At 50.2% G+C, this 17,620-nt stretch overlaps 1 protein-coding gene across 1 annotated transcript in view; it reads right to left on the bottom strand.

The window, feature by feature from the left end:
- Positions 1-8,606: 8,606 nt before the first annotated feature.
- The window catches only part of TNR (tenascin R), an 81,558-nt gene continuing 72,544 nt past the window's right edge, over positions 8,607-17,620 (bottom strand). The window contains exons 19-22 of the mRNA XM_074877024.1: positions 16,768-16,864; positions 15,815-15,976; positions 14,055-14,218; positions 8,607-13,601 (exon numbers count right to left, since the gene is read on the bottom strand). Coding sequence (XP_074733125.1) covers positions 13,482-13,601; positions 14,055-14,218; positions 15,815-15,976; positions 16,768-16,864 — 543 coding nt within the window. The 3' untranslated portion in view covers positions 8,607-13,481. The remainder of the gene's footprint in view (positions 13,602-14,054; positions 14,219-15,814; positions 15,977-16,767; positions 16,865-17,620) is intronic.

The raw sequence follows: 17,620 nt of genomic DNA, 5'->3' as shown, positions 1-17,620 counted from the left end.
TAGCCGGGGCTGCCCGACCCTTCGAGGCTGCTGGAAAACAGCCCTGTGCTCCCGGTGCCGTGGCCGGGCAGCGCCAGGAGCAAACCTGCGCTGGGAATACGAGGAAAGAGGGGCAGAGAGGAGGGGTGGAGGGATGGAGGCAAGCTGCCTGCCAGCCCTGACGGCCTCCGCTGCCCTCCCTCCCGCTGCCTTCATCCTAGCACTGAGGCTGGAGGGGTGACAGACCCCAAGAATCGTATGTTGCAGGCTACAGCTTGTGCTAAGTGCCTCCCAGTAGCCTTTGGGCTGCGGGAAGTACCAAACCTTTTTTACCTAAAAATTTGCTGCTTGTTAACGCCAGGAAATTTTTCCTTGGTTTTATGCTGCAGGATGGAGATCCCAGGACTTTGCACTGTGTTCATGGCTCACTGCATCCCGGCTCACCTGATCCCAGGTCACCCGATCCCAGCTCACCCAATCCTGGTTCTCCCCTCGCACTGAGCTGCAGCAGTTCCCTCGTTTGCAGGCACCAAATCCCCCTATGAAAACATGCAGAAGAAACCACCTGAGTGCTGGCAGTCACCTGAGGGACACGCAGCCACCCTACAGCGCCAGATAGTGTATTGTCACCTTTGAAACCACCCTAATAGGATTCCCTGGAAATATTTATTATTAGAGGTCCCTAAGGGCGAGCATGACCCGAGGCATTGGGCTCGAGAGTGCCTGTCCCCGGGGTCGAGGGAGATGAAAGCCCTGCCTGTCCCTGGCAGCGCTGCTGCCGCAGCAGCTGGGAGATTTGCTTTGTTCCCTGGGCAAACAGTCCCGCTGGGGCTTGGAGCTTTCTTGTCGCTAATTTAATTTGGCAGAGGCGTCACTGAGGGAGGAGCTGCCGGTCTGGGCACCTTCCCCAGCTTTTTGGGGCCCCCTCCAAGCACGGTGCTTTGGCACACACTTGGCTTCAAGCAGGAATATTGTGACAAAGTGGCAGCAATGGTGGACACCGATAACACTGACCTCAGCTCTTAAACCTCTCATGATACTGCTACTTGTAAAGGAGAGTCTTGATGAGTATAGTGATACCATTAAACCAAGTTGGGAAGCATCGGATAGACTTAAAGAAACTTAGAATTAATGCAAGAATACACAAATATAATCAGTCAGACCACATTTCTGTGTACAGTGGTCTGTAGGAGATGCTTTGAAAGATGCTTGACCCTGTGGGTGTCTCCTGCAGCGAGGAGTTCCATGGCTCCTTCACACGTGATGGAAAAAAAGTACATTTTGGGGGTGTGTGGGCTGAACCTGCCACCTCTTAGTTTTGTTTGGTACCCAGCGTATCTGGACTCCAAGGGATAGTGTTTTGTTTTTCAGAAACTTGAATGGGTGAGAGGAAGCTGTGACTCAGCCGCTGGTGAATCATTGCAGCTCCAGATGACGCCTCTCCCTGCTTGCTGGTGCCCCTCAAGCGCAGGAACCAGTAAGTCCATACCAGACAAGCCCCTGTCACATCATGGGATGTAGTTCGAGTCCAGGCCTGGGATCAGCTGGAAATGAAATCCCACCTCCAGCCCATTTTCCACCCATCACAGAATCACAGAATCACAGAATCACAGAATTGGTTAGGTTGGAAAAGACCTTGAAGATCATCCAGTCCAACCATTGACCTAACACTGACAGATCCCAACTACAGCATATCCCTAAGTGCTAAGTCAACTTTACTCTTAAACACCTCCAGGGATGGGGACTCCACCACCTCCCTGGGCAGCCCATTCCAACGCCTAACAACCCATTCTGTAAAGAAATGCTTCCTAATATCCAGTCTAAACCTTCCCTGGTGCAACTTGAGGCCATTACCTCTTGTCCTGTCACTTGTTCCTTTGTTAAAGAGACTCATCCCCAGCTCTCTGCACCCTCCTTTCAGGTAGCTGTAGAGGGCGATGAGGTCTCCCCTCAGCCTCCTCTTCTCCAGACTAAACCCCCCCAGTTCCCTCAGCCGCTCCCCATCAGACCTGTGCTCCAGACCCTGCACCAGCTCCGTTGCCCTTCTCTGGACACGCTCGAGTAATTCAATGTCCTTTTTGTAGTGAGGGGCCCAAAACTGAACACAGTAATCGAGACGCGGCCTCACCAGTGCTGAGTACAGGAGCAGGATCACTTCCCTGTCCCTGCTGGCCACACTATTGCTGACACAAGCCAGGATGCCATTGGCCTTCTTGGCCACCTGGGCACACTGCTGGCTCCTGTTCAGCCGGCTGTCAAACAACACCCCCAGGTCCCTCTCTGACTGGCAGCTCTCCAGCCACTCCTCCCCAAGCCTGTAGCCCTGCTGGGGGTTGTTGTGGTCCTTCCCAAACTCCTTACTTCCGTGTGAGATCAAAGTTTTTCCCATGCCAAAAAGCCCCCCTGATAACTTTCATTTCCTCCAAGGTCTGCTCAACCCCTCATTTTATTTGGAAAACACTACTAATTTTACACTGCAAATAGAAACACTCTCTTGTTTCCCCCTTGTTCCATTGGATTCAGATGGTTTATTCAGCAGTTTGCCCCAGTACACAGCTGGGAGCTTCACTTCTGCCTTGGTAACACCCAGCTAGCACCTGAGGCCGGTGTATTTGGGTTTTTCTCGGCATGGTGGGATGAGAGGAGATGTGAAGTGACTGCAGACACAATCACACCTTTCCTCCCAGCTGCTTGCTCTGCTCTCCAGTGGCGATTGCTGTTTGCAGATGTTAGCCTAACTTAAAGTAAGCAATGGAAAACTCTGCTCCCGGAGAAACATTCCTCTCATTTTTCCCCCATGCTTCTGCCTTTCCCCTCCCTCTCCCCCTCCCACAAAAAAACGCCTGCAGTTTAAACACCAAAAATAAAGCATGCCTGGTCGTGGGCTGGATAAAAATAGCAGCCCTTGGTATTTACTTTACAAGCAGCAATGGGTTTTCCGGCTTTGGAGGAGAATGGGGAGGCAGGAGCGGGATGGGAAGGGATGGGATGGTGACCCTTGACGGGGTGGAGAACAAACACTGAGCTGGTGTTTTTGGGGCTGGCAAGCTCCATGGCAGCTGCTTCACCCTCTCCTCTCCCTCAGTTGGTGCCTGCTGGGTTCTGTCTGCTTGGGAGGGGGGAGCCCTGGGGAAGGATTGGTCTCAGGTGTCGTCCCACCTTGGTGCTAATGTGCTGTTTCAGGGCTGCCCTTAAGTGCCTGGGGCTCAGTCCCACATGGGCAGTGATGGGAGAAAGGCTGCTCTTCGAGGAGCAAGACTCACCAAACTGGTGAGTTTTTTGGGGCTGCCTCTTCTCCACACATCACCTGGGAGGCTTTGGATGCAGGGGGGCTTCCTGAGGGGTGTCTGGGTCTGCTGGAGCATCCTCCCTGGTGTTTAGGGGAAAGAAAGGGCTGGAATGGGGAGCAAGGTGGGGTCTCTGGGTGCATCCTCAGGTCCTGCTTGGTGCTTGCATTGAGTAAAGATGGGGTACGGGGACCCAAGTGTGTTTGGAGAGGAGGGAGAGCACGTGTCTCTGCTTGGGGTGTGTTTCAGTATGTGCCATGGGGTTTGGAAGGAAAGCAAACCTCATAGGTAGAGCTCTTTGTTATTTTAGAGCTGATGATTGTTTTGTGTGTATGAGCCTTCAGGAACTCCTTCCTGAGGAAATCCTACGGGCAGTGCTGGCGGCAGGCAAGGGGGAGAGGAGACGTGCTGGGAGGTGGGGAGAGTGCTGGGACCGGGTGGGTCCTGGCAGCGTGATGTGGTGCCTTCCCATTTAGGAATGGCTTAAGGATCAGTTACATGAAGGCCAGGGGACAAAAACATCGTCGGTGAATGGGGGTCTCTGGGGGTCACCGGCAGCGTCTTCCTGTCACCTCCCAAGGGCTGGATTTGTGGGAGGTGTGAACCGAAGGCCGAGGAGTGTGTGATGCTTGGGCACAGCCTCGGTGTCCCCAAGGACCATCATGTGCCCCCAGTAGTGGGAAGTGGTGGCTTGTGCCTCCTCCTGGAGGGGCCGCTCCCAAGGGTTTCCTGTGCCAGGTGGGTGGTGCATCTGATCTGCCAATGTTGATTTTTAGGTGAAAAACCTGTTGTACCGGCTGTCCCCTCTGGTGCAGTCCTTCCTTTGGCTCAGCCCCATGATAACCAAGAAGCAATCAGCAGCTGTCCCTCCTTGCCAGCTTCCCCCGGAGCCCAGCCGAGGCGGGCAGGGAGATCCCATCCCGTTTCTTTAATAATAAGCAGCTGCCAAATTATTATTATTATTAATGTTGTATTATCCCTTCCCCTCTGTAAGCCATTTCCACAGGGGAAGCTGTTCCTGGAGATCTCCTCGGCTTGGGACCACATGAGGATTTTGGCTGGTGGCACTGGAGTGGTTGGCCAAGGTTGTGACCTTGTGCTGGGACATTTTGTGCTGCCCTTGGGGCTTAGCTCCTGCCTGGGGATGGGGACTATTTGACCCTTGCTCTTCACAGTTCAAAGTCTTCTTCCTCCTCATCTCGTTTGCTACCCGGGGGGTTGGCAGGAAGGATATGCAGCTGGGTGCTGGGGCTTGGGCAGGGCAGCTCGGTGGAGGCTTACCCACGCCCCGGGGAGGGAACTGAGAGTGAAATGCAAATCGTGGCGAGTGAAAGAGAAAAAACACACCCAAGGCCTTTCTCCTGGGGGTGTTTTGCCTCTTTCTGCTCCTCAAGAGGGAGAGCAGGTTCCTTTATTTGGAGGGGCAAAGTGTCCCTTGAGCTGGGGGGAGAGGTGGCCTTGGGTCGTGGGTGAGGAACCGATACAAGACAGTGAGCAGGCAGATGCCAGCTGCTTTCGGCATGACTTAGAGCAGCAGGGGACGTGGGAGCAGGAGGAGGGCCAGAGCCTGTCCTCAGGAGCAGGGGGACGCTGGCTGCCAGTGATGCTCCTCCAGCCCTGTCCCCTCTGCCGCTCCTCTCCCGGCCGCTGTTTCCAACGCCTTCTCCTGACATTCTTAGAGGAAGGGTTTCCCACTTCATCCCCCCCTTCTCTCACTTATGGGGAGGATTTTTCTCAGAAACATTTGCAGAGTTGCTTCCTTCAGATCCCTCTTTTGTTGCAATGTCACCAAACGCAGGAGACAGCGTGGGGACAAGGGGCTGTTGTGGCGAACAGAGGCAGCTTGTGTTCCCACCAGCATCCCGGTGCGCTCCGCTCCGCTGACAGGCAGCCATGCCAGGCCCCGGTGCCTACGGAGGGGTAGCACCAGGGAGATAACCTGGGTGGGAGCAAGAGGATTAACCCTGCTGCTGGGAATGAGCCTGCTTATACATTGCATGGTGCATGCTAGAGGGGGGCTCACACCTCCAACATCCCTAACAACAGCAGAAAGCAATCCTAAATACTGGGAGGGAGAGAAGTGCCACTATAAGAGGTCCCTAATCACAGCTAGGTTCTTGCCTCAAACATAGTGTATATAATATGGATTATTTTTTTGGTGGGGAAGATTGTTGAAACAGGTTGGAAGCAGAAAAATCGCTGCATGTTGATGCCTTGGCTGTAGCACAGGGAAGGGGGAATAAGCCTGTGGGTTGCTATTCACAGCGTGCCTCATCCCATGGAGAGGGGACAAATCAATGAAATTTAAAAGCCCTGCATTTAGATTTGATTAAAAGAGATAATTTATTTTTTTTTCTATGCTCTACATAATTAAGCTTTAGAGCTTGTAGGCACAGGAGTTGAAAATATAAAAATGGGAATGAAGGTTTTAAAGGGATGATGAGCACATCCAGGCTTATGAGGGAGAATTAAAACCCCAGAATGTTAAAGATGGTGCTATAAAAATCACATCCCACAAGGCATAAAACAGCTGTGAATTCATGGGATGAGGATGCCCCTTCATCGACCTGCTCCAGCCTTGCTCCTGCAGGCATTGCACCTCCTCCCACAGTGCTGCTTGCTCCTAGGCAAGCATTTCCCTTGTGGTTTTTTGGGCTGAGGTTACAGGGTGTGTTGCTGGGAATGCATTGCTCGAGCTCCTGGTTTGGGATGGATGCCCAACGCCCTTGCTGAGGACCTTTGTACACCCTCCTGATGTTTGTTGGTAGAACAAAGTTCCCAAGCATCGCTCATGCAAGAAGGGGACTTTGGTAAGAGGGCTGTGATGAAATATCTCCGTACAAAGTGCAGATGGGGGCGGGGGGGACTGGCAGTGCGATGCTCTGCAGAGGCTGGAAGTGTCCAAAGAGGAGCATGGCTGCCTGCAGCATGGCTGTGCTGTCTGATGGTGCTGCCTGCGCAGAGCCTGGACTGCCCAAGGAGGAGCATTTCCTGGAGAGTCTGAAAATGTGAGATCCCACCACGTGTGATACTGCAGGACTGTGTCTAGAGTGTACAGATGGCTTTGAGCTGTGCAAAGGCAGAGGGGCCCAGAGCGATGAGGCTGGTGGGCACCTGTGATGGGTGGTGGGGCAGGAGTTCCCCAGGGGTGGATGTGGTGGGGCCAAACACCTCCCTGGCTTAAGTCACAGAATCACAGAATCATCTCGGTTGGAAAAGACCTTGAAGATCATCCGGTCCAACCATGAACCTCACACTGACCGTTCCCAACTCCACCAGATCCCTCAGCGCTGGGTCAACCCAACTCTTCAACCCCTCCAGGGATGGGGACTCCCCCCCTGCCCTGGGCAGCCCATTCCAACACCCAACAACCCCTTCTGCAAAGAAATACTTCCTAAGAGCTTGTCTAAACCTTTCCTGGTGCAATCCATCCCTGGTTCCAATTCAAAACTTGGAATGTTTAGGAAGGGGCTTGTGCCAGCCCTAACCCCCTTCTTATCCCATCTGAAGCATGGAGCTGGGCCATGGCTCTCACTTTGGGAGGTGGGTTATGGGCCAGGGGGATGCTGCGGCTCCACATACACCTGCCTTCTCTGGGTACCAACCTCCAAGTGGTGTGTGCTCACCTCATGCATCTTGTTATTGCAATGGGAGTCTGTGTTTCCTTCAGGTGAGCTGTTCTAAGGGCGCTCTGCAGGGATTGAGGGTCCTGTTGGTCCCACTTGGCCCCAGACGTGCTGAATGGAGGGTACAGTAGAGGGCACTGCCCTTCTCCAAGGGACCACAAATGACATGCACTGCATTGGGCCAACTCTTATTCAAGGAGGGTGAGACTGGGATGACAAGCACAGGCAAGCCTTCCCCTCCATCCCAAACCTATCTCCATCCCTTGGCTCCTCCATGTGCAGAGGAGAGCCCCTGGGCTTGCCTGAAGGGTCTTCCATGGCACTGACTCCATTCAGACATGAAGGGACATGACAGTTAATCCAGACAGTTGAGTCTGTCGGGCTTCAGGCTTGGCTTTTTGCTGTGTTGGTGGCCATGGCCAAGGTGGGGGCTCCCCGTGCTTATGACTTCCTTTTTTCTTTCTCTTGAATCGGAGCAAGAAAGAGAAGTTAAGAAGCTGCTGCAAAACAAATGCCCCTGTTTTGTCTCTCTGAAATTAAATTTAGAAAATACTGAAGTGGTCTGGCAGAAGAGCTTCTTTCAGGCTTTCTCATCCTGCCTGGCTACGTGTCAAACATGAAAACTTAAGACGAGGAGGTCTAAATAAAGTCTGCATGTGAAATGAGAGGAAACTTTCAAAATCCTCTGAAATTCATACTTGTCCCAGAGATTTTTGCTAAATCAATGTTGGTTGTTGTTTTTGGGGTGGCTTTTTTTTGTTTTCCGCTGGGAGCATGTTATGCTGGAAATAGCCTTGCAATTTGGTTTCGGTGGGATTTCCATCGTGCTGAGAACAGATTGCTGTCTAAATTGGGAGAACAGCTCTAACTGAAGACTTTGGGGTTGTTTTGCTCTGCTCCCAAGCATTTACACTGCAGCTTTGCTTTCTCTGGCTGCAAATTGCAGAGCTGAGGGCCTCTCTAGCTTGTGAGAGCAGCTAAATTTATTAACGAAGCATCCTGCACTGGGCTGAGGCCAAAGTGCAGCTCCCTGCCTTACCGGGGTTGAAGGACCAGCAGCGTGGTCTGACTTTGTGGTCACTTTATTGTTATTTACTTTAACAAGATAACTCAAGCAGGGGGGACCTTGGGGAGCCTCTGGTCTGACCTGCTGCCCAAGACAGCCCTGGGGTCAGATGAAGTTGCTCAGGGCTTTCTCCAGCCTGGTCTTGAGCACCCCCAAGGATGGAGATGGTACCACCAGCCAACGCTGGGCTGTCCCCAAAATTTCCTCCCTGTATGTTTTTTTTTTTTATCCCATTGCATGTGCTTTGCCTCAGCTGCTCTCTTCCTCTCAGTTTGTGTTTCTTGGCGTGCTTTGCGAATGAGGAGCGTGGTTTCTTCCAGCTGCTGCTGGGCTCGCTGGGGCGGCTGTCTCGGCTGGGCAACACCTTGCAGCTCAGCTGCAAACCGCAGAGCGAAAAACCAAGCCTCCGTGGCCAGCTGCTTCGGATGCAGAAGTATGTATCTCCACTGGGGCAGGGCATGACCTTGCCGGAGGGTGAGAGCATGCGAATTCCTGCTAATAAACCCCCCCCGCCCCGTGCCCCTTCTCCCATGGGGTAAACAAGGATTAGGGACAGGAGATGCACTGAGGTTAGGGCTGTGATGCTGCCGGGCTTGGATACACCAGGACCCCGCTCCCACCCCACTCCCGGACAGGCACACAGCTCGCTCCTTCGGTATCTTTTATTAATGTATAGAAAATGCATTAAAAAAAGGAACTATACATAGCCTAAGAGCGGTCAGGACTAAAAATACTAGTTAACAATGGTTAACAAGCGTCGATCCCATTCTTCGAGCTACGTTTTCATTACAGGGTGGGGAGGGTTGTTTAATATATTATTTATTTATATTATTTATTTTATTTATGCATTTATTTGCTTTTATCTTCCCCCTCATTTGGTTGTGTTGGTTTGTGTTTGAGTTCATCAGAACCTGTCCAAGGGATTTCGTTGCCTCTGTTCTTTCTTCTTATTTAAGGTTTTTAAATTTTTTAAAGTAATAAACACAGTTCCAGGGTAACACCTGTACACAGGGGGCTGCTTGTTTGTTTGTTAGATCTTTGCGTCACCATCCTTCTGAGAAACCACTGACACCTGGAGAGCTGTAGGCTGGGTACCGAGGCAGCTCTGGGCGTCAGCATCTCCCCAGGAAAGAGCCTTTCCCTCCCCCTTACTGCAAACCTCCCCCCTGGGAGGGGCAATGAGTTGCCACCACCCTCTGGGCACCATCAGGTTTAAGGAAGGGGGAGAGTGGCCCTGGAGGGTACCCTGGTGGTCCCCAAGGGTCTTGGTTGGGTTTGATGACCATCCTGGGGTGCTTGGTTGACAGAAACAGGGATAGGCTTCTTGCTTGGCCCTGGGACAGAGACCTTTGTTAGTGGGTGTAAGCATGAATTAAAGTTTTTTTGGGGGTGAGACCTCTTTGCTGGCAGTGTCTGGTAAGGTCAAAGCTTGTGGGTGTTGCTGGGAGGCACAGGGCAGGGGGTGTGTGGTCATCCCAGGGTGTGATGGTGGGGACACACCAGGAGGGTGGCTCTGGGTCTGGATAAAGGGCATGTGCTGGCACGGAGGTGATGCACTGGGCGGGTATTCTGACTCCTGCTGTATTTGGGCAGGTCACTCTAAGTCTGTTGTGGGCACAGGGCCACCCCAGTGTGGGGACACCACTACTTGAGCCCTCACCTGCTGCACCACTGGGGACAAAGGTGGCCCTGACACTTCATCTGGGGTAAGCATCACTTTGGGAAGGAGGTAGGAGCTTGGGGCAAGAGGGCGTTTAGTCTGGTGCTATGCTTTGAGATCTCCATGGTAAAGTAATACAAAGATAAGGAGTAGAAGCAAAGGCTTCTTCCCAACCTTTGTGTGGCTCTGACACTCTTCCAACATCCTTCTGACAAAACCCTTTGGGGAAGGCCTGACCTCTTTCTTTCCCCATATTAGTCATTTATAAATGCTGTCTTAAGGATCACTTTACTAAAAGCAGCTTTTCTTTTCAGGCCTTTTTTTTTTTTTTCTTTGGTTACATTTTAGTGCAGTGCGTTGTGGAAAGGTGGGCTTGGAGGACTGGCAGGAATGTGAACAGAGGGAAATCAAAACTATGTGAGCGATGAAAAAGTCCCTTGGTGTTTCCTTCCAGGATTTGGGGGTTAGAAAGAAGAGGCAGCTTTGAAAGGCTGTGGGGGTCCTGGGCAGTCATGGTGATCTGCTGGGTGAAGGATCTGACATGCTTCTCCTTGTTTGATGTTAGAGGAGTTGTCATCTCACAGTGGATAGTGTGATTTGAGTAACAGCTTCAAGTTTGTTTTAGGGGCTGTAGCAAGCCTGGGCCATATGAGCTGGGTGGCAGAAGAGCCACCAAAGCCCAGTGATGATTCATGTGCTGGAGCCAAGGTCTCTTGAGATGAACACTGTGCAGGATCCAGGCTGGGTTTCTGGGAATTTCAGGCCTGTTCCCAAGACTTCATTCAATCTCGACGCTACGCTGATGGGGGACAGGGCCGAACTTCTGGTTGGACAATGAATTCAGAAAAAGGTCTTACCCAACCAGTGATGGAGGGTAAAGAGAGACTGTACTTAATCACCTGGCTGTTCTGTAGCATCAACATCAAGCAAAAATTTGCTTAAAACCACTGGCAGGAGCTTTGCCCAGAAAAATTAATCAGGCAACAATGAAAAATAAATTTCTGGAAAATTGTATCTTGTAGATGGACAATGTGAACAAGGGACAATGGCCCAAATGACCAGGTCGTTGCTGCTGATTTTTTGCTGAGGCTTGGGTTAGGTTATCACCAGGAGAGAAAAACCACCACATGTAGATGTCTTTCCTTTAAAAGATTTTAGCAACTGCATTTCACCAAGGTAAGGGAAAGGCAACACCCTGGCACTGTGTTTGAGATCAAGGACCAGCATTGGTATATAGCGGCACTGGAAGGTCAGATATTATCTCCAGGGTCGTCCTTCAGACTCGATGATGGAGTTGAGTCAATGGGGCCCTTTCATCTTGATTACAGGATTTATAAAAGGGATGACAGACATAAGCAGGGAGGGAGAGGCATACATTAGAAAATCTATTTAGAGAATAATCAGCCTTTTTGATGATTTTCTTCTGAATCTCCTGGAAAAGCTTGGCATGTGTTGATTTTCTGTTTGACTTTACCTTTGAAAAGAGAAGCTTCTTGCCTTCCACTTGATTGTGGATGATGAGCTCCCATGTTTCCACTAATACCTCTTCCTTTCACCTGGGTAGATAAACAGCACCATCCGAGACAGGTGATGAATGCCATCCACCGCCAATCTGCTCCTAGTTATAACCCCTGCACTATAGTGCTTTTGTTAGGACACTTGTTGTCTATAAACTCTTGGTGATATTGGGAAAACATATTACTCTGCTGGTCTACTAGGAGGCTTCTTAGGTTTTAATGAGTTCTATCTGCTGCTTCTTGTTGGCTTTTGGGACCTAAAACAGGGCAGGTTTCTTGGGAGGTGTGACATGCTGCCATCTGTGACAATGGCCATGTCCTACAAGAGATCCCATCATCTGTAGCCTGACTGACCTGTTCCTCAACTGGTTGACTTGTTGCCTGATTTAATCCTGATGGTAAGTAAGAAGAGGTGCCTCATTTACCTGTGAGATGTTGCTGAACTACAGCATCCTTCCTCCAGGTTGGACTGCAGCTTGTAAGCTGACCACTTGAAGGGCTGGACCGTGTATCTAATCCTGTCCTTGGGGTTAGCTATGATTTTGTGTGCCAGTACGTGGCATGGACAAGGAGGCTACATTTCCCGCTTAATGCCCTTCTTCATCTCTGCAACCATGGTGAGTAATGTCAGAAAATGCAGGAGCATGACCGTGAAAGAGACACTGGCCTGAATTATAAGCTACTGCAAAGATGCCTTTATGTTGCCATCTGGAAGATGTTTCTTGAGACAAAGCAGCTTCAGTGTGATAAAATCAAAAAGCAGTGTTTAGCATTTGTAATGCTCCCTTGGCTGTGAACCCAGCGATGAGCTGCATTGTCCTTGGATGTGGGGACAAGTCCCTTCTCCGAGACCAAGCCAGTGACAATGCCCAGCATTGATCAGAGCCCTTGGCAGAGGAGTGACTCCAGCATGGTGGTCATTTGGGCTACGTGGAGGTGGTGTCAATGACTACAGAAAGCAGCCAGAGCTATTGGAAGGGTCCATCATCCTTAAGATAGAAGTTAAAGATGGGAAGAGTGAACTCATCTATTCTTCCAGGAGTCTTGAACTGCTCCAAAATCTGAATGGACTAAGCCTTCCTTCCAAGAGGGAAAACAGTTGATTTCCTGTTAGAGAGATGGTGATACCAAGGCACTGAGATTTGAGTCCCTCTTGTGATGGTGGTGAAGAGAGATGGTGTAGGACAAGGAAGGGAATGGGAGTTTCTCAGCTTGCACTTGTCTTCCCTTGGCTGCATCCTTATCCTTCCCCGTGTACTTGGAGGTCCCTGAACAAGAGCACCTGGGCTGTGCCAGCTGCTGTCTGGGCTGCAGTTGTGTGATAGCTCTTTCTGTTGCTGGTCCTTCTCTGAGATTCTTTGGTTTGCGACCAATGACCTCTGTGAGACAGAATTGTGGAATTTGGAAATAGCAGAGGAAATGGGCCCTAGACTTCAAGACCACAAGTAGTGATTTTTCTCCCAAGTCCTCTAATTTGAATCCTTTCTTCTCCATCAAGCTCAGCATAACGCAGGCAGATGTCATGCACCTGAAGTGGGATGAGTTCAGCTCAGAGGAGAAGATGATGTAGGTTGAGGCTGGTGGAGCAGCTCTTGTTCCACTGCACCCCCATGTACATGAGGATGACTTTGGCTGTGGTGGGGTCAACACGTGAGCTGTGGGTTCTCTAGAGTTTGCCCACACATGCAGATATTCACCAAGCCCTCCTGGTGTGATCTGTGAAAACTGGGGATGGGATAAGCCTTGTGTTTGCTCATCCTTGCGTTGTCTCTATGTGTAAAGTGCCCGCACGCAGGGGAGGGATGACCAGGCTATTGCCCTTAGCCAGAAGGAGAGACAGGCCTCTGCCTGCTGGAAGAGTTGGTGTCTGCAGGATGGCATGAAACTTGGGACCTCCCTGCCAAGAGGGGAAAGGGAGTCAGGGAGAGGGCGAGTGTCCCTGGCCATGACTGGAGTGGAAATGGATGCACCAAGGTCCCTGTGGGGAAGGTTTTTGCCATGAGCCCCATGACAAACGTTTCTAACATGGTATGCTGGGGACTTCTAAGTCTTTTAAAAAAATATCAAAAATCTGTCTGTCTCTTTCTCTCTTTCTTCTCGTGTTAAGGGCCAGAGTATTGGGGTAGGGAGACTGGAAATTTGGTATTTCTCTGGGACAGATGCAAAGCAATGAGGTCTTTCCTTTCCCATGACCTTTGCTTGTGCCATAGTTCCCTCCAGCACTCGTGAGGGGCAGGTTGCTATCTCAGACGAGTAGTAATTTTTTTTTTCCCTTTTCATATTATAAAATACAAACAAATGACAGAAAAGGTCAGGTGGTGGGAGGTGGGAGGGGGTTCAGCTGGCTCAGAGCTGTAGGGACCGTCTCTTCCTCCCAGAGATGTTACGGTGGTTATAAGGTCTCATCTTCATTTCCACGAAGGGGATGGAGAACTCATGGCCTTTCCAATGGTACCAGTTAATCCCCTGGCAGAAGGGAGAGAAAGGCACAGGGTAAAGAAAGACCCTAACACGAAACTAGAGTGGGAGAGGAAGGAAATGAGGTTGACTGCTGTAGAGAAGCCAGAAGGAAGAACTTGCTACAGCAGGAGCAAGAAGCTCTTCTGCTGCTCTGGCTTGATGTTTTTTCCCACAGTTCAAAGGCTCCTGATCAAATTTTATGTATGTATGTATTTTTTTAAAATGAATTTAACAAGGTTCCATAGTAAATGACCATGACAGCCAGTGTGAGGCACAAAGCACCAGCCCAAGTGTTTGAAGGTGGTTCCATTTGCTCCAGCTTGTGTTGGGTCATACCAGCGGTGCTCCTGACCCTGGTGCACCAACCATGCAGCCCCAGCCCTAGCTTGGGCTTGCTGTCGTGCTTGGTTGCACTGATAGAAGAAATGCTGAAGGTTTTCAGCCCAGCTCTGCCCTTACCTGACTGTGCCGGGACTCTCCGTACTTGCCGTTGAGGTTGGTGCGGTGGCAGTTCTTATACCACCAGGCCCCTTTGTAGGACATGGCACAGTTGGTCACAGCGACATCGTTGTCCCTGTCCTTGGTGGAGAAGGGGCGGCCCTGGTGATAGCTGAGGGAGTCCCCTGTGGAAAGAGGTGCCGTTAGGGGTGAGGGAGCCTGAGTCATCTGGTCTTTTCAGAAGAAAATTAGGATATTCTGGTATATGTGTAGCCTGTGGATCAACAGCTCAAGCAGCTGAAGGCCTGGGAATAATGTTAACTGGAATTGCTCACAATTGGTTCATCTGAGGTCCTCTGCTGTTGGTTTAGGATCAGTACAGACCATAGAAAACCTTAGAGGCTGCTTGGGTTTGGCAGATAGAATGCTGTATGGTTTTGGATCTGAATTTCAGTGTTTCAGAAATTAATTAAATCCTAGATTTAGGCATCCCTGGTTTCCTGAAGCCTGGCTCTGCTACATAACTTCAGGATGCTTTCAGCCTCCTTCCCTCCTGTTAGCCACAGGGAACTTTTTCTCGCAGAGAAGGCCTACCATTCACCTCTTGAACCAAAATGCTTGGCCTTCTTTTCTCCCTTTGGATAACGGGAAGAACCTTTTGGAAGGCACGTAATGTCTTACTACACCAAAGCCACCAACCTCATCTTCCCTCCTTATTAAGGAACAAGTGAGCTGCTTTTGGGTGAAAGAAGAGCCAAAGTGAAACATGGTCGTTATTACAACTGAGTGATGTACTTACAGGAGACATTCTTAATATGCTCCTTGGTGGTCCCTAAGAAAATACGAAGTGGACCCATGCTAGCTGTGTGTAGTCCAACCACTGAGAGGCATGCTAGAAAACCTCTTGGCAATAAACCGTTTGATGCGTCTTGGCTCTCTTTGCTCAAGGTGGAGCAGAAGCTTCTTGGTTGGGCAACTAGAAGAAGAGCTTGCTTGAGGAAAGGAAAGGAGTTGTTTCTGCAGCACTGTTACTGCCATTTTTGGCAATAGGTTGGGTGCCTTGTGCCCTGGGACTTAAGGTCAGATCAAGTGCTGTGTCGCACACAACCAAGATCCCTGTCTTCTCTTCCAGGACATTGTATAAGAAAATTCCTGTGTTTTAGATACAGTGTGTGGTTCCTCACTAAGTATATGGTGGTGAAGCTTTGTATGGATCATGGAGGCTTGCAGTCACTGGGCATGTCTATCCCAGCTAGAGGGTCTGCAGCTGGACCCCTCTACTACTTCTTGGGGAAGAGACCCCCTCCCTCCATCACCCACCATTTTCTGGTGGGCAAAGCCTAGCACTACTGCATCAGCTGAGCAAGCAGGTGTGACAGCATCTTTGCAAAAGTGGACTGCGTTTGGCCTCTACATGAGGAAACAATGAAGAAGATTTCAGATTTTTCCATTGCTGTGGGAGGGTGATAAAAACAGCCTGCAGCATGGCATCAATAGCGAGCTGCAGTGATTGCCAAGTGAGATGACACCTCTGACGACTGACCTGGTTTTTTTGAACAGCAATGCCTCTGATATTTAATATCTAATCCCAATGGAAAATTCCCTGGGTCCTTAGTGGGATTTATCAGCATGGTTTACATGAGGGACTGAAGGAAGGCAGAAAGGGCTATGGGTTTGTCTTGCTGCTCAGACAAGTAAGCTTAGATATTGGGATTTCCTTTACAGTTTCAGACCCACAAGTCCCAGGATTTCCCTACTACTTGCTAGCAATGAGGTTGTACCCGAAGTGCCGTTGTAGTCCCCTATTCGCAGCTTGTACAGGCTCCGGGAGTCACCAACGGAGAACTTGTCGTAGTAGGCGTACGCCGCTTCCTGGCCGTCCCTCATGTCTATTCGCAACTCATAGCGCCCTTGGGACGTGATCTTGTGGATGTTGTCCAAGCCTGGTGAGACAAACAGCGAGACACCTGGTGAGACCCGGTGCCTGGATCTGCTCCGTGAGCAAACAAAAAGCTCTAGGCAAATAAAACGGCTGTGGGAAATGAGAGGGAGAAGAGGAACCAAAAAGCAACAGCACTTCTGGTTAAGTCTTTGCCTCTCCTGGCACTGGTGGGGTCTGAACTCTCTGTCCCCACTCAAACTTTTCCTCCCCATGGCTATGCTATGAGAGGGGAGTTCAAGGCGCAGGTTCAGCTTTCTCCATGCTACTGAAGCTGGGGGCGTTCAGCTGTGGAGCCCTGTTGCTTCTGATGTTTCTGTTAAGCTCCCATACAAGTCAGAGTGTGTTTATGCTGCAGGGCTGGCCTTGGCTGATGTTCAGGTTTTGTGGGAGCACACTGTTTCAGAGTCATGCTGGGTCCCCCACTTATCCCTTTCCTACTTTTTTTGGGCAATTGGCTTGCTGAGCTGTAGATGCCTCCAAGGCAACCTGTAGTCATCCAAAGGAGGATGGTAGGTTTTGGTCCATGAAGACCCCCAGTGTACCCCCTTCTCTCCTAGGAGGAGCAAACTGGGGAGCTGCTGGCCTTCACAATGTGCTTTTATGTGGCGTGCCCATGAGTGACTTTCTAACGTGTAGGGCAGAGAACAAACAACAGAAAGAAAACTGTCCAAGGGAGAGCGTAGTGGAGTGGGTTGAAAGGCGAGGAGCCAACAGCAGACACGAGTGAGCAGCACAGTGTACGGGGAGCCTGGGTTTGTCACGTCAATGAAAGACAACCAGATAAGGTCTTACCAAGCCAAAACTCATCTTCCAAGTTTCCAAAGCCAACCCGGTAATCTGCCCATTTCCGGAAGAAATCAGTCAGCCCATTCTGCCGCCTCTGGAAGACCTGTGGTGGGGGAAGACCAGGGGGAAGTTCAGTGCGAAGGAGAAGAGGGTTAGCCTTGTCGAGCTTTGGGGCACATAAAATAAAGACAATACTTCATCTTTCCGTCGTGCCTGTCAGGGTAGAAAATTGCAATGCCCATCCAGTTAATGTAAATTGCAGCCATGCAATTAATGCCTGTGCAGATGGAGAAACTGAAGAGATGTTAGATGATGTCCAAGGCAAGTCAATGTTATAATAGGAAGGAATCAGCTTTCAAGCTTTTTTCTCTACCCGATGTGTGGTGCCTCTGATTTTCTAGCATGTGATTCTGCTTTCGGTTGGCTTTTTCTGTGATATCCAAGGGGATGCTCTGAGGCAGAGTGAGATGGAGGGAAATTTCCTGGCTAAAATAACATCCATGCTAGAAATCAGCATTTGAGAAAGCTCATTTTTTTTTTTGTTTCAACTACACATCTAGTGGAGTTTTGTGTAATGTGTGTAAGCAAGCATTTGACACGAATAAAATCAAAGCACCAGAGCATTATTTACTTAAGCTGTCAGTCCATCTATGTCAAGACAAGCAGTGTTTGTGCAATTCAAAAGCCAAACAGGCATTTTCCTCTAAAATGCTCCTGTGTGGACTCAATCGGGGTGATGCCTGACACCCTCCTACTGCAGGCAGTGTGAATCATTCCCCATGAAAGCTATCGGCTATTAATTTCATTTCTAGAACAATAAATCAGCTTCACTCTCAGATTTTGCTCTCCAGAAGCACTG

This window comes from Strix uralensis, chromosome 8 (genome assembly GCF_047716275.1).
Source record: "Strix uralensis isolate ZFMK-TIS-50842 chromosome 8, bStrUra1, whole genome shotgun sequence".
Lineage (NCBI taxonomy): Eukaryota > Metazoa > Chordata > Aves > Strigiformes > Strigidae > Strix > Strix uralensis.
Note: the sequence above shows the minus strand (reverse complement) of the source record. Positions and strands in the feature narration are given on the sequence as shown.